At 41.4% G+C, this 12,735-nt stretch overlaps 1 protein-coding gene across 5 annotated transcripts in view; it reads right to left on the bottom strand.

The window, feature by feature from the left end:
- rnf24.L (ring finger protein 24 L homeolog) overlaps positions 1 to 12,735 on the bottom strand; it is a 60,320-nt gene that overhangs the window by 15,670 nt on the left and 31,915 nt on the right. For 4 of the 5 annotated variants that reach the window (XM_018226993.2, XM_018227002.2, XM_041587279.1 and 1 more), the window contains one exon: positions 2,378 to 2,527. In XM_018226993.2, the coding sequence (XP_018082482.1) occupies positions 2,378 to 2,527 (150 nt within the window). Of the gene's footprint in view, positions 1 to 2,377; positions 2,528 to 12,150; positions 12,694 to 12,735 lie in introns of those variants that run through there. The other variant, XM_041587276.1, reaches the window with a different exon arrangement.

Genomic DNA, 12,735 nt, shown 5'->3' with positions numbered 1-12,735 from the left:
AAATGTATTATATATATTCCAAGGATTAATAAATTCCAAGGATTAAATGTATATGTGTATATATATATATATATTTATAATAAGCAATAGTAGTAGCAGCCGCACTCAAATCTCAATTTATCTGGTTGCAGGGTCAAATGTGTTACACACAAATTTCTTGGAAAGACCGCACTCCAATTTGTATTTAATCAAACAAAATCTTTATTAGGGATGCACCGAATCCAGGATTCGGTTCGGGATTCGGCCAAGATTCGGCCTTTTTCAACAGGATTCGGATTTGGCCGAATCCTTCTGCCCGGCCGAACCGAATCCGAATCCTAATTTGCATATGCAAATTAGGGATGGGGAGGGAAATCACGTGACTTTTCGTCACAAAACAAGGAAGTACATTTTTCCCCCTTCCCATCCCTAATTTGCATATGCAAATTAGGGTTCGGAATTCGGTTCGGTATTCGGCCGAATTTTTCACAAAGGATTCGGGGGTTCGGCCGAATCCAAAATAGTGGATTCGGTGCATCCCTAATCTTTATTCAGTACTTAAACCCGAAAAAGGCCCAAATGTGGGACGAAACGACGCATTTATGTACTGAATAAAGATTTTGTTTGATTAAATACAAATTGCAGTGCGGGTCTTTCCAAGAGATTTATATATATATATACACATATATATATATATATATATATATATATATATATATATATATATATATATATATATATATATATACACACACACACACACACACACAGGAATGGGATCTGTTATCCGGAAACCCCTTATCCAGAAATCTTTGAATTACGGACAAGCGGTCTCTCATAGACTCCGTTTCATCCAAGTAATCCACATTTTTCTCTGTAATAATAAAACAATACCTTTTACTTGATCCCAACTTAGATATAATTAATCCTTATTGGAAGCAAAACCGGCCTATTGGGTTTATTTCATGTTTCCATGATTTTCTATTAGACATGGTATGAAGATGCAAATTACAGAAAGATCCGTTATTCGGAAAACCCCAGGTTGCAAAACCTGTGAGTGCATGCCTTATTTGGGACAGATATATATATATATATATATATATATATATTAATATTAAAAACAAGCAAGCAGTATATCTCAAAGTCTGACTGTATGGGTGGAACACCTATGACATCTTGGTGCAATCATTTTCTATACACCCCAAACATTTTTCCAGGAATATATTAATATCTGATGTTTGGGCATTTAATATTCATATCTAGGATATTTCCGTGGATAAAACAAAAAGCGATGCGTCTCTGCATCAATAACCTTGGCACTGGTGAAACTCCCCGTCAATCTCCTGGTTTTAAGTTACTAATTGATGAGCCAATCAGCAGCCTGCAAAGAAACAATGGGACACAGGAGACTGTACACATCATATACAATGAAGCCATGCACAGAATATAAAACAATATGCTGATTTTTTTTCAGGGTTTGCAATGGCTACCATTAGAATCTGTATATTCCAGCTGCTTTTTTTTGTAAAAAGAAAAGTGAAACTGCATCCAGGCTACCCGCAAGGAAGACGAATCAAAGTAGGTGTCATTCTAGTTGTGCACTACAGTTCCCAGCATCCTTAGCTAGCTGAGCCCTTTCAGTCTGAAAAGCTCCAGTATCATTCAATTTTCAAGCACTAGAGGGCAGTGTTGTGCTGCAGTTTTTTTTTCTTTTAGATGAAATCAGATAAGAGACAGGCAACTCCCACCCACACGTATCAATGGATATACATAAGGAATGTCCTGTGCATACAAGAAGCTATTCAGATATTCTGACTTCAATCCTCACCTCTAAAGCGTCACTGAGCTATTAAAGAGCTAGTTAACCTTTAAAATATATTTGCACTATTCTAAGACAATTTGCATTTGGTCTTCATTTTTTATTTCGGTGGTGGTTTTCTGCAGCTCCCCCAATTTCAATGGCTATCTAGTCGCTAGGGCCCCACTTATCCTAGCAACAAGGCATGGATTTGGCATCTTGAACAGAAGTAGCGTTAAGAGCAGGCGTCTATAGAAAGACAAGCAGTTACAAGCGTCACATCATCGGGTTTTTGGTTGCCGAGATCAGTGATTGCAACAAGCGCACTGCATTTTTAACCTCAATTAAGAAAGATGCAGAATAGGCAAATTGAAGACCAATTGAAACATTGCCAAAAATAGGTTGATCTGTAATACGCAAAAAATATAAAGGTTAACTTTGCCTTTAATTGTATATACACTTAGAACTCAGTGCTCATAGCATTATAATAACTCACCGTCCAGTTCCAACGAGGTCGGTGTTGGTTCTTCGGGTCAGTTCCCGAAAGCGAATAATCAGCGCAAGTTATGAGCATGATAGATTGGTGCGACCAGGGCTTACCTGATTAGGTAGCAGCAGAAGAGGAGGCTGAGGATGAAGACGAAAATCGCTGTACCGAACACCACTATGTAGATGTTGAGAGGCAGGTTCTGAAACCCGATATTAGGCATTCTGAAGCTGTAATGTTGGAAATCTGGGCTCATGGGTGGGCTGGAAAGGAACACATTGCCAACGTAAGGATAAAGAATGTAGAACTCCAATAAAGTCTTCAAGTTAAATCAGAGGATGCAAAATCATGGGAACCAAGGCCGGCACCATATAGCACCCAGAGGACTTCCCAACTGAAGCCACAGGCTAGAGGAACCCAGTCATTTGCACAATTATGTGCTCACCCAACACCGGTGGTACCTTCCCAAATCACAAGCACTTACTTACACGCTGTTATATAGTGGCCAACTCTAAGCAACTTTTCAATTGGCCTTCATTTTTATTTTTAATTTCTTTTATTAATTTTATTAATATTATTAATTTTTATTTGCCTTCTTCTTCTTCAGCCTCTTCCCAGCTTTCAAATGGGGGTCAGCGCCCCTTTAAGGCACTAATGCAAGAACTTTTCTGCCGACTGTGGCTTAGATACATGCATACCTCCCAACTGTCCCTTTTTCGGAGGGACAGTCCCTCTTTTGACAGCTCAACCCACAGTCCCTCATTTTTACTGGAAAGTCCCTCTTTTCTATGCACTGAACAGCCAGAAAAAGAAACAAAGTTTCTCACTTAATTGGCTTTTAGCAGAGAGCCCAGAACAGCTAACAGGTGCAAATAAGATACTTTGTAACAATTTTGAGACACAAAAACACAGTTTAGATAAGGAGAAATATTTTCAAACTTTCATAACCTGCCAAATTTTGTAAAACAAACATGGTAATTAGGGGGGAGTGGCCACAGAAAGGGGTTTGGTCACAAAAATTGCTGCGCTACGTGCGAAAAAAAAATTTTTGTCCCTCTTTTTACTTCCAAAATGTTGGGAGGTATGATACATGGACTGCCCAGTTTCCAAGCAGTGTAGGACAGGCCCATGGGGATACCAAGAAATCTCCCCCTGTGCCCAGGTGTCTGTGGGCCCTCCTGCTCCTGCTTCTAAGCAATTGGTCTATTTCATGATCAGTCCCTGGTTTTGTAGGGGAGCAAAGAAGTTAAATAGATGGATGAATAAAGTATACTGTCGTATGTAAGGAAAATAAAATGTAGGAGAACATAGAGGTCGAGTGAGGGGAGGAAGAAAATAATTTGGAGAGTGGGCCCTTGGTATGAATATCTAGTGGCCCCTGGAATTCCAGTCTGACACTGGCAACAAGCACAATTGTCCCAAAAAGCCATTTCCTTTATGGCATTGCTTCTGATTTGTGGGTACCCTATTGTAGCACCCCCAATTACTGCCAGGTCAGGAGAGTAAAAAGCCCCTGTAGTTAATGACCAATGTCCCTATATATTGATAAACAGATCAATTCCCGGAGCTCTCGAGGGGCCCCATAATTAATTTTACTGTGGGGCTCGGTATTATCTAGTTACGCCACTGGGATTTCCCCAGGTTAAAGGGCACCTATCACAGCCAAAATCAAACACATTAACAATCTGACCAGTACAACCTAAACATGTTTAAAACAAACTACATATACAGATTTTTTGGGAAATAAAAAGTTTTTAAAAAATTTCTTACTTTGTCAGTCCATACTGTGACACTAACAAGCAAATGAGTTCACAAACATGTTCAGATTGTAGCACTGCCCTGAGTATACTGGAATGAAACGCATATCCTCCAAGTGACTTAAAGGGATACTGTCATACTGTTCAAAATGCATCAAATAATAGTGCTGCTCCAGTAGAATTCTGTACTGAATCTATTTCTCAGAAGAGCAAACAGATTTTTTTTATATTTAATTTTGAAATCTGACATTGGGGCTAGACATATTGTCAATTTCCCAGCTGCCCTCAGTCACGTAACTTGTGCTCTGATAAACTTCAGTTACTCTTTACTGCTGTACTGCAAGTGATATCACCCCCTCCCCCCAGCAGCCTAACAACAGAACAATGGGAAGGTAACCAGATAGCAGCTCCCTAACACAAGATAACAGCTGCCTGGTAGATCTAAGAACAACACTCAATAGTAAAATCCAGATCCCACTGAGACACATTCAGTTAGATTGAGTAGGAGAAACAACAGTCTGCCAGAAAGCAGTTCCATCCTAAAGTGCTGGCTCTTTCTGAAATCACATGACCAGGCAAAATGACCTGAGATGCACCTACACACCAATATTACAACTAAATACACTTGCTGGTTCAGGAATGACATTTTATATTGTAGAGTGAATTATTTGCAAGGTAAACCGTGTCATTTAGAAATAAAAAAAAAAACATCATAAAAATCATGACAGAATCCCTTTAACCAAAGGGCCACACCTTCCCCATGAAATCATTAAATAAATACTAGGCTATATAAAAGGAACCCAATTCTGATCCCTTCAATCAAATTATTATTATTTCATTCTCCTTTGAAATCCCAGAATTCTCATTGGTTCCAGGAACTCTATAAATTATTTCATGGAATAAACAGTGACTGGGAACACCCTGTGCCTATTACATTATAGACATATAAATCTGTGCGGCACCCAGATGCGCAGGTTATTAAACAGGCGATAACTCCCATGATTCTTGTCTGGCCAGAGCTCAGTCCCAGTCAGGAGGCAGGTTTGAAATCACAAGTCTAAGGCACCAGAAACCATTGCCCAACTGCTGAATTCCCATTGGCTGCAGGTTGGTCTAACCCAGTACTAATGTTCTGATTGGATACAAGCTGTTCCAGCCCTGTGACTGTTCTGAGCTCTATATAAATAAAAAAAAATACAATAGATATGCAATGGAATCCCTATAGTAGCTCCTATCTGTATTTTCAACATTTAGCAGGTATACAATATATCCATATCACTTAGCAAAAGTGCATCCTGCATAAATAATAAACTTAGACTTATTAACTGACATCCTTAGGGACATGCCACTCGCAGTAGAAGGTGACTGGGTGCCAAGGTGCTGTCTGTCTTGGATCTGCTCCCACCCTCCTTCCTTTCATTCCTCTATTTATCACAGTTTAGCCGCCCCACCCATACGACTGGAAAATTCCACCGGAGACAGCAGAGCCATAGAGACTCGCCCTCCCCAATGTTCATGTGCCTTGCACAGAAATCAGCAAGTAGTCACCTGCTAGGAAGCAAACATCTGATTGGTTACTATGGGTTACTAGACCGGTTGCAAATTTTAGTTCTCCTTTAAGGGAAAAGAGCAGCATTGCCAAAGTCAAAACATTCCCTATTTTATCCCTTCCCACAATCCCCAAATGCCCCATGACTACTGCTGTTTTGCTTCTAAAGGAGTAAAAAGTTCCGAAAAGTCACAAAATCATTTCTTATCTGCCTCCCTCCCCCCAGTCTTATCTGCACGGCTAGAAATGTTTATTATCTGGAAAGCGAAAGTAAAAAACAAAAAAAAAAACCATAAACACACGTGAAAGCAAAGGACGAGCAGGGACGTGAGATATGTTTTCTTATGCAAATCCCCAGGGGAGTCCCGGGGGAAATTTAGAACTTACGGTGCCCAATAAAAAATCATTTTCATTTTGTAACTTCCCCACTCTGCAAAAAGAACAAAATCACCGAAATACAATTCACATTTGAGCCATATTGCCACTTTCCAGGTTCAAGTAATTTTGCATTTTACAATAATGTTTTTTTCTCCTTTTCGTTTTATGATATTAGCAGTTTTATTCTGCTAAAATCATGAATGTGTAACAGGAGTGCCCCCGTTTGTTCTGTCCCGGTCGCTGCAGGGGGGAGCGCAACATGCAGCAAAACTGTGAATATCATAAAAAGAGAAATACGGTGGGTTAACTGCAAAAGTGCTCAGAGGAGCAATCTGCTCAGCTTTACCTGAAGTTGCACAGGTAGGTTTGTTTCCCCTTTATTCTACTTGGCAAGACATTATTTTTCAGCACTAGAACACGCTGGACCTTTCATATATATATATATATAAAATACACAAAAGCCATGAATATCCTGTAAATTATATCCTTATAAATGGTGAGTTCTGATGTCATCAGTTATAAACGGTGAGTAGTGATGTCATTTCTGTCACATGATTTACTAAAATTTGTGTATTATAATAATAAAGTACCCCCAGTTGCAAAATATGAGGATATTAGAAGTCACCTCGGAGTTCCATGACCTGTATAAAAACACTCGGCCTTCGGCCTCGTACTTTATTTGGTCATGAAACTCCTCAGTGACTTATAATATCCTTATATTTTACAATAGGAGGTACTTTATTCACTATATACAGTATATCCTTCCATGTATTACCAGCACCAGCAGGTCCCTGAATTAGGATTGATGGAATTTTCCATATAATTGAGCGCCAGATAATCAGCTCAGGATAAAACAGAAAGTGACAATTCAGGGGAAAAAAAACACCTTTTTGTAATGTTACTTGTCAGTCAATTAACCTCTTACAGACTTTTGGCCGGCACTGTACAAACATTCCAGACATCGCCCAGGAGAGGCCGGGCTCCACCTCACTGAGGAATCTGCTCCACTGTCCCTTGTGTCTATTTATGGGATATTAGCCGCCTAACAGTACAATGAGAGTTGACTTTGGCCTTACTTTTTCATATATATTTGGATTTACAGTATATATGTGAAGAAAGAAGCTGCCATGTTGATTGCCAGGGCTGAAAATAAAGTTCAGAAACAGTAGCAATTTAAGGCCACTAGGTGGTGCTGTGATTTGGTTGTTAATGTGAATATAGTCCCCACTTGTAAAGCCATCAGGCATTATAAAATGATAGACCCTCAAAGGAACATTAACATCAAAAACAAAATTTTAAGTAATTAAAATATAATGCAGTGTTGCCCTGCACAGTTAAAACTGCTGTGTTTACTGTTTGCTTCAGAAACACTACTATTGTTTATATAAATAAGCTGCTGTGTAGCCATGGAGGCAGCCATTCAAGCACAGGATACACAGTAGATAACAGAAAAAGTACTACTATAGTTTATATAAACAAGCTGCTGTGTAGCCATGGGGGCAGCCATTCAAGCACAGGATACACAGTAGATAACAGATAAGTACTACTATTGTTTATATAAATAAGCTGCTGTGTAGCCATGGGGGCAGCCATTCAAGCACAGGATACACAGTAGATAACAGAAAAAGTACTACTATAGTTTATATAAACAAGCTGCTGTGTAGCCATTCAAGCACAGGATACACAGTAGATAACAGATAAGTACTACTATAGTTTATATAAACAAGTTGCTGTGTAGCCATGGGGGCAGCCATTCAAGCACAGGATACACAGTAGATAACAGATAAGTACTACTATAGTTTATATAAACAAGCTGCTGTGTAGCCATGGGGGCAGCCATTCAAGCACAGGATACACAGTAGATAACAGATAAGTACTACTATAGTTTACATAAACAAGCTGCTGTGTAGCCATGGGGGCAGCCATTCAAGCACAGGATACACAGTAGATAACAGATAAGTACTACTATAGTTTACATAAACAAGCTGCTGTGTAGCCATGGGGGCAGCCTTTCAAGCACAGGATACACAGTAGATAACAGATAAGTACTACTATAGTTTATATAAACAAGCTGATGTGTAGTCATGGGGGCAGCCATTCAAGCACAGGATACACAGTAGATAACAGATAAGTACTACTATAGTTTATATAAACAAGCTGCTGTGTAGTCATGGGGGCAGCCATTCAAGCACAGGATACACAGTAGATAACAGTAGTATTAGTGCTCAAGAACAATAAAGTTTTTTACCCAGACCAGTAAGATACAACAATGCTCCACTGGATACAATGCGGCCAATCACAGAATAAGAAAACACAGCAGCCCAGGAGACTGAGCATGTGCAGTGCCGCTGACACCAGAAAGTAGGCGGGGCAAGCTGCAGATGAGCTGCTGTACCTCTGGGCTTCAAGAGTAAGCCGTATACATAAAGAGCATTATTTCTAGCTGAAACCTTGGTGCCCTTTAGTTGCCCTTATAGGGCAACATCTCATTCAGGCATAAGCAGGATCCAGATCTGACTGTTGGGCAGTTTCGGCTTGGCTGCAGTTTTTTGTTGGACGACCTGGTGGCATCACTCTCACCCTTGATGGGAACCCCCAAAATTATTGTCATTTCCCTCAGTAAGAAGCTCCAGTTTAGGCACAGAAATGGGGTAAAGTAACTGGGCAAGTTGCACTGAGCCAAGGAGTTATCATTTGTAAATAGAAGAGACGGGAAGCTCCTTGTTATGTCTGTAATCACTTACTGACTCACAGCTTACTGGCAAATAGAAAGGAAAGTACTTACAGTTAACAGCTGCCCTTATCATGTTATCTACTGTTATCTACATGTTATCTACTGTTCCTGTAACGCTTATTATGGCACACGTGTCAGACATCAGCTGTTATATGTCCTAATACTGTTATATGGACCTGGTAACTTCCCTGCTAGCGAGGAGGCTGATAACTGTTACATACCCATTGTAAGCAGCAGTCCTGCCCTGCTTTATGGCAGCTGAGATTCTAGCTATCTGTTTAACAGAACATTCTGTCCCAGTGGCTGCACAGATCCTATCTGATCCCCATTGTAAGCAGCAGTCCTGCCCTGCTTTATGGCAGCTGAGATTCTAGCTATCTGTATAACAGAACATTCTGTCCCAGTGGCTGCACAGATCCTATCTGATCCCCATTGTAAGCAGCAGTCCTGTCCTGCTTTATGGCAGCTGAGATTCTAGCTATCTGTATAACAGAGCATTCTGTCCCAGTGGCTGCACAGATCCTATGTGATCCCCATTGTAAGCAGCAGTCCTGTCCTGCTTTATGGCTGAGATTCTAGCTATCTGTATAACAGAGCATTCTGTCCCAGTGGCTGCACAGATCCTATCTGATCCCCATTGTAAGCAGCAGTCCTGTCCTGCTTTATGGCTGAGCTCTCATTACAGCCCCACACTAGCATCCATAAGTCAGACAGTAACACAGACAAGTAAGTTGTAACAGGCAGAGAGAGTCAGAAGACAAGGAGCGGAGTAGTTCGGTGTATTACATACTTGCCAGTGGAGTTTCCAGAGCAGTTATTTCCCACTAGGAAGGGTTTGTTCAGCTGAATAGCGACAGTCTCTTTACCACCGAGATAGAAATAGAAAAGGATTGGCCCAGAGCCAGACAAACGTCCACAAAACCAAATTCTTGGCTACAGAGGGGGAACCATAACCTGACGGGGAGCCAAGTCAAACTCTGCTCCATTTCAGCGGCTGGGAAACAGGCCCTTTAACCCTCTCAGCTCCAACATGATGCTTCCATTCACTTTATGCCCAAGATCCTCTTTTCAGGTCCAATATTTATTCAGGTTCTTATAACAAGGTTGCAGGGTTAAATAAAATTATCTGACTGGCTCAGAACATCAATACACTTGCACTTACTCATCAGCAGGAGATGCCATACTACTTGCCTTAAGCTAAACAAGAAAAGCAACATTTTTGCCTATTGACAGGCTCTGTTGGACTTACTGTGTGCATATTACCTGCCGTTATTTGTTTTAGTTTTATTGGATAATCCAGTACTTGATGCATTAACCCTTTGGCCGCTACACGGGGCAATGTTGTTTTAACTGAATTGATGTTGGCAGCCACTTCTGGCTCACTGTGATATTTGGACAGTTTATATTTCCTTTGTATGTATATATATATATATCCAACCCTAGCCCTCCTTGCTGTCTTTCATCCAATGAAAACATCCGTTGTGGAACAGTCCAGGAACCCACTCCCCCCCCCCATGCATAAGGAATGTCCTGTCACAATGACAGTGTTTGCACATGACTCATGAAACAAATTTGCCAGTTTCATGCACTTTGCCCGTGGCAACAGCCAGGAGAGCAAAAATTTGATTTTCGGGGGCCCAGTGAAGAGACTTTTATCCATATTGTTTTGCAAATGTTCTTGTGCCGTCCTTAGCAACGTAACTGCTTAACTACCCATTGTGATATCAGCGCTCAGTGGTGTGGTAAGCAGTGCACACACACATTTGGCTGCTTGAGGTTCCTGCAGCTTCATGGCACATCATTAGGATTCAGCTGATCAGAGCCCGCACCATATACCTGCCATTCAGCAAGCAGCCAATCAGCCATCCTGCTCAACAGATTGTGACATCAGTAACCTCATATGAGGCTACAACGGAGCTTAGTCAATTGATCTGGCCATTCCTTGAAAGAACAGTAACATCAAAAAATGAAATTGTTTTAAAGTAATAAAAATATAAAGGAGTGTTGCCCTGCACTGGAAAAACTGCAGTTTGCTTCAGAAGCACTACTATTGTTTATGCTGCTGTGTAGCAATGGGGGCAGCCATTCAAAGGAGAAAAGGATTACACAGCAGATAACACTATTATGTTCTACAGAGCTTATCTGTTATCCACTATTTAACCTGTGCCATATAGCCTAGTGCAGTGATCCCCAACCAGTAGCTCGTGAGCAACATGTTGCTCCCCAACCCCTTGGATGTTGCTCTCAGTGGCCTCAGAGCAGAATTTTTTTGAATTCCAGGCTTGGAGGCAAATTTTGGTTGCATAAAAAACAGGTGTTCTACCAAACAGAGGCTCCTGTAGGCGGCCAGTCCACATAGGGGCTACCAATAGTCAATCACAACCCTTACTTGGCACTAACTAGGAACATTTTTCATGCTTGTGTTGCTCCCCAACTCTTTTTACATCTGAATGTTGCTCACGGGTGGAAAAAGGTTGGGGACCCCTGGCCTAGTGTATAGCATATATAGCATATAGTGCATCTCAGGTCATTTTGCCTGGTCATGTTGCTTTCAGAAAGAGCCAGCACTTTAGGATGGAACTGCTTTCTGGCAGGCTGTTGTTTCTCCTACTCAATGTAACTGAATGTGTCTCAGTGGGACCTGGATTTTACTATTGAGTGCTGTTCTTATATCTACCAGGCAGCTGTTATCTTGTGTTAGGGAGCTGCTATCTGGTTACCTTCCAATTGTTCTGTTATTAGGCTAATGGGGGGAAAGGGAGGGGGTGATATCAGTCCAACTTGCAGTACAGCAGTAAAGGACAGTCAATGAAATGGTAACCGCTCAAGACTCACCCGACAGCATCAATCTCTCCATTCAGCTCTGTGAGCTCCGTGTGCTCAGCCACCAGCGTTCCGACTGTGATAGATCCAAAGAAGTAGTTCAGAGTCACACACAAAGAGTTTTATTGTGTCATGGGTAACAATATCGCCTTACGTGTTTCGGGAAAGCATTCCCTTAACCATTGCCTATGATTAAGGAAATGCTTTCCCAAAACGCGTAATAAACCTCTTTATATTTATCCGGAGTGCCGCCTGAACTACTTCTTTGAGTAAAGAGTGACTGAAGTTTATCAGAGCACAAGTCACATGACTGGGGACAGCTGGGAAACGGACAATATATCTAGACCCATGTCAGATTTCAAAATGAAATATAAAATAACCTGTTTTTTTTCCCCCCATGACAGTATCTCTCAGCATCCCTGCCCAGGAAACAATGCCCAAAAGCCCCAAACCCATGAGCTGCTCCTTCACACCTCTTGCCCCCCAATCCCCATAATGCCCTTGTGCCACGGGGGCCCATGACTGGAATATGTCCTGCACCTCTTGCTGTTGTCCCTTCTATAGTGAAACTAAACACACAAGCAGCACATGACCCTCTCCAGCTCTATATTAAATCCCTGTATCTGTGCATCTCTATTAACTTACCTCCCGGCCAATGGGACGCACACAATAAATCAGTCTGACGGGAACCGCACGGCAGGTTTCCCAGAACCGCGGTTAAGTGGCTAAACCCTGCGGATTAGCCCAATGATCCGTCATCTCTAAAGTGGGAATTAAATGTTTTTATCAGTATCCAATGGACACACATTACCCCGCACCCCAACAAGCTGCTGTCACTTCAGATTGCAGGGCAGTTACACAAGGGGGGAAAGTAGGTCAGTGCTCGTTCCCATCTCCTCCTTCACCATTTTTAGCTTGAGATTTCCCTGGGCAAGTGCTTTGGATCTACATCACTCCCCCCATTTTTTATTTTTTTTTTACTACTGAAACACGATCAGGGTCTCACTTAACTGCAACCTGACCTTGCCTTACTGCGCACACCAGAGTTCCATCTGTATCATTGGGACACGTAAGCGCCTTCAGCCTGGAAAAATGTAACCCAGCTGCAGGCAACCTCTATTTCTTAAAGGAGAACTTAAACTTAACTAAAGAAGTAGGTAGAAATGTTGTACATGATGTTTTGTGCTTCTGTACCAGCCCAAGGCAACCACAGCCCTTTAGCGGTAAAGA

The sequence above is a fragment of the Xenopus laevis genome, chromosome 1L (genome assembly GCF_017654675.1).
Source record: "Xenopus laevis strain J_2021 chromosome 1L, Xenopus_laevis_v10.1, whole genome shotgun sequence".
NCBI lineage: Eukaryota > Metazoa > Chordata > Amphibia > Anura > Pipidae > Xenopus > Xenopus laevis.
The sequence above is the reverse complement of the archived record's forward strand: the minus strand, read 5'-3'. Positions and strand labels throughout refer to the sequence as shown.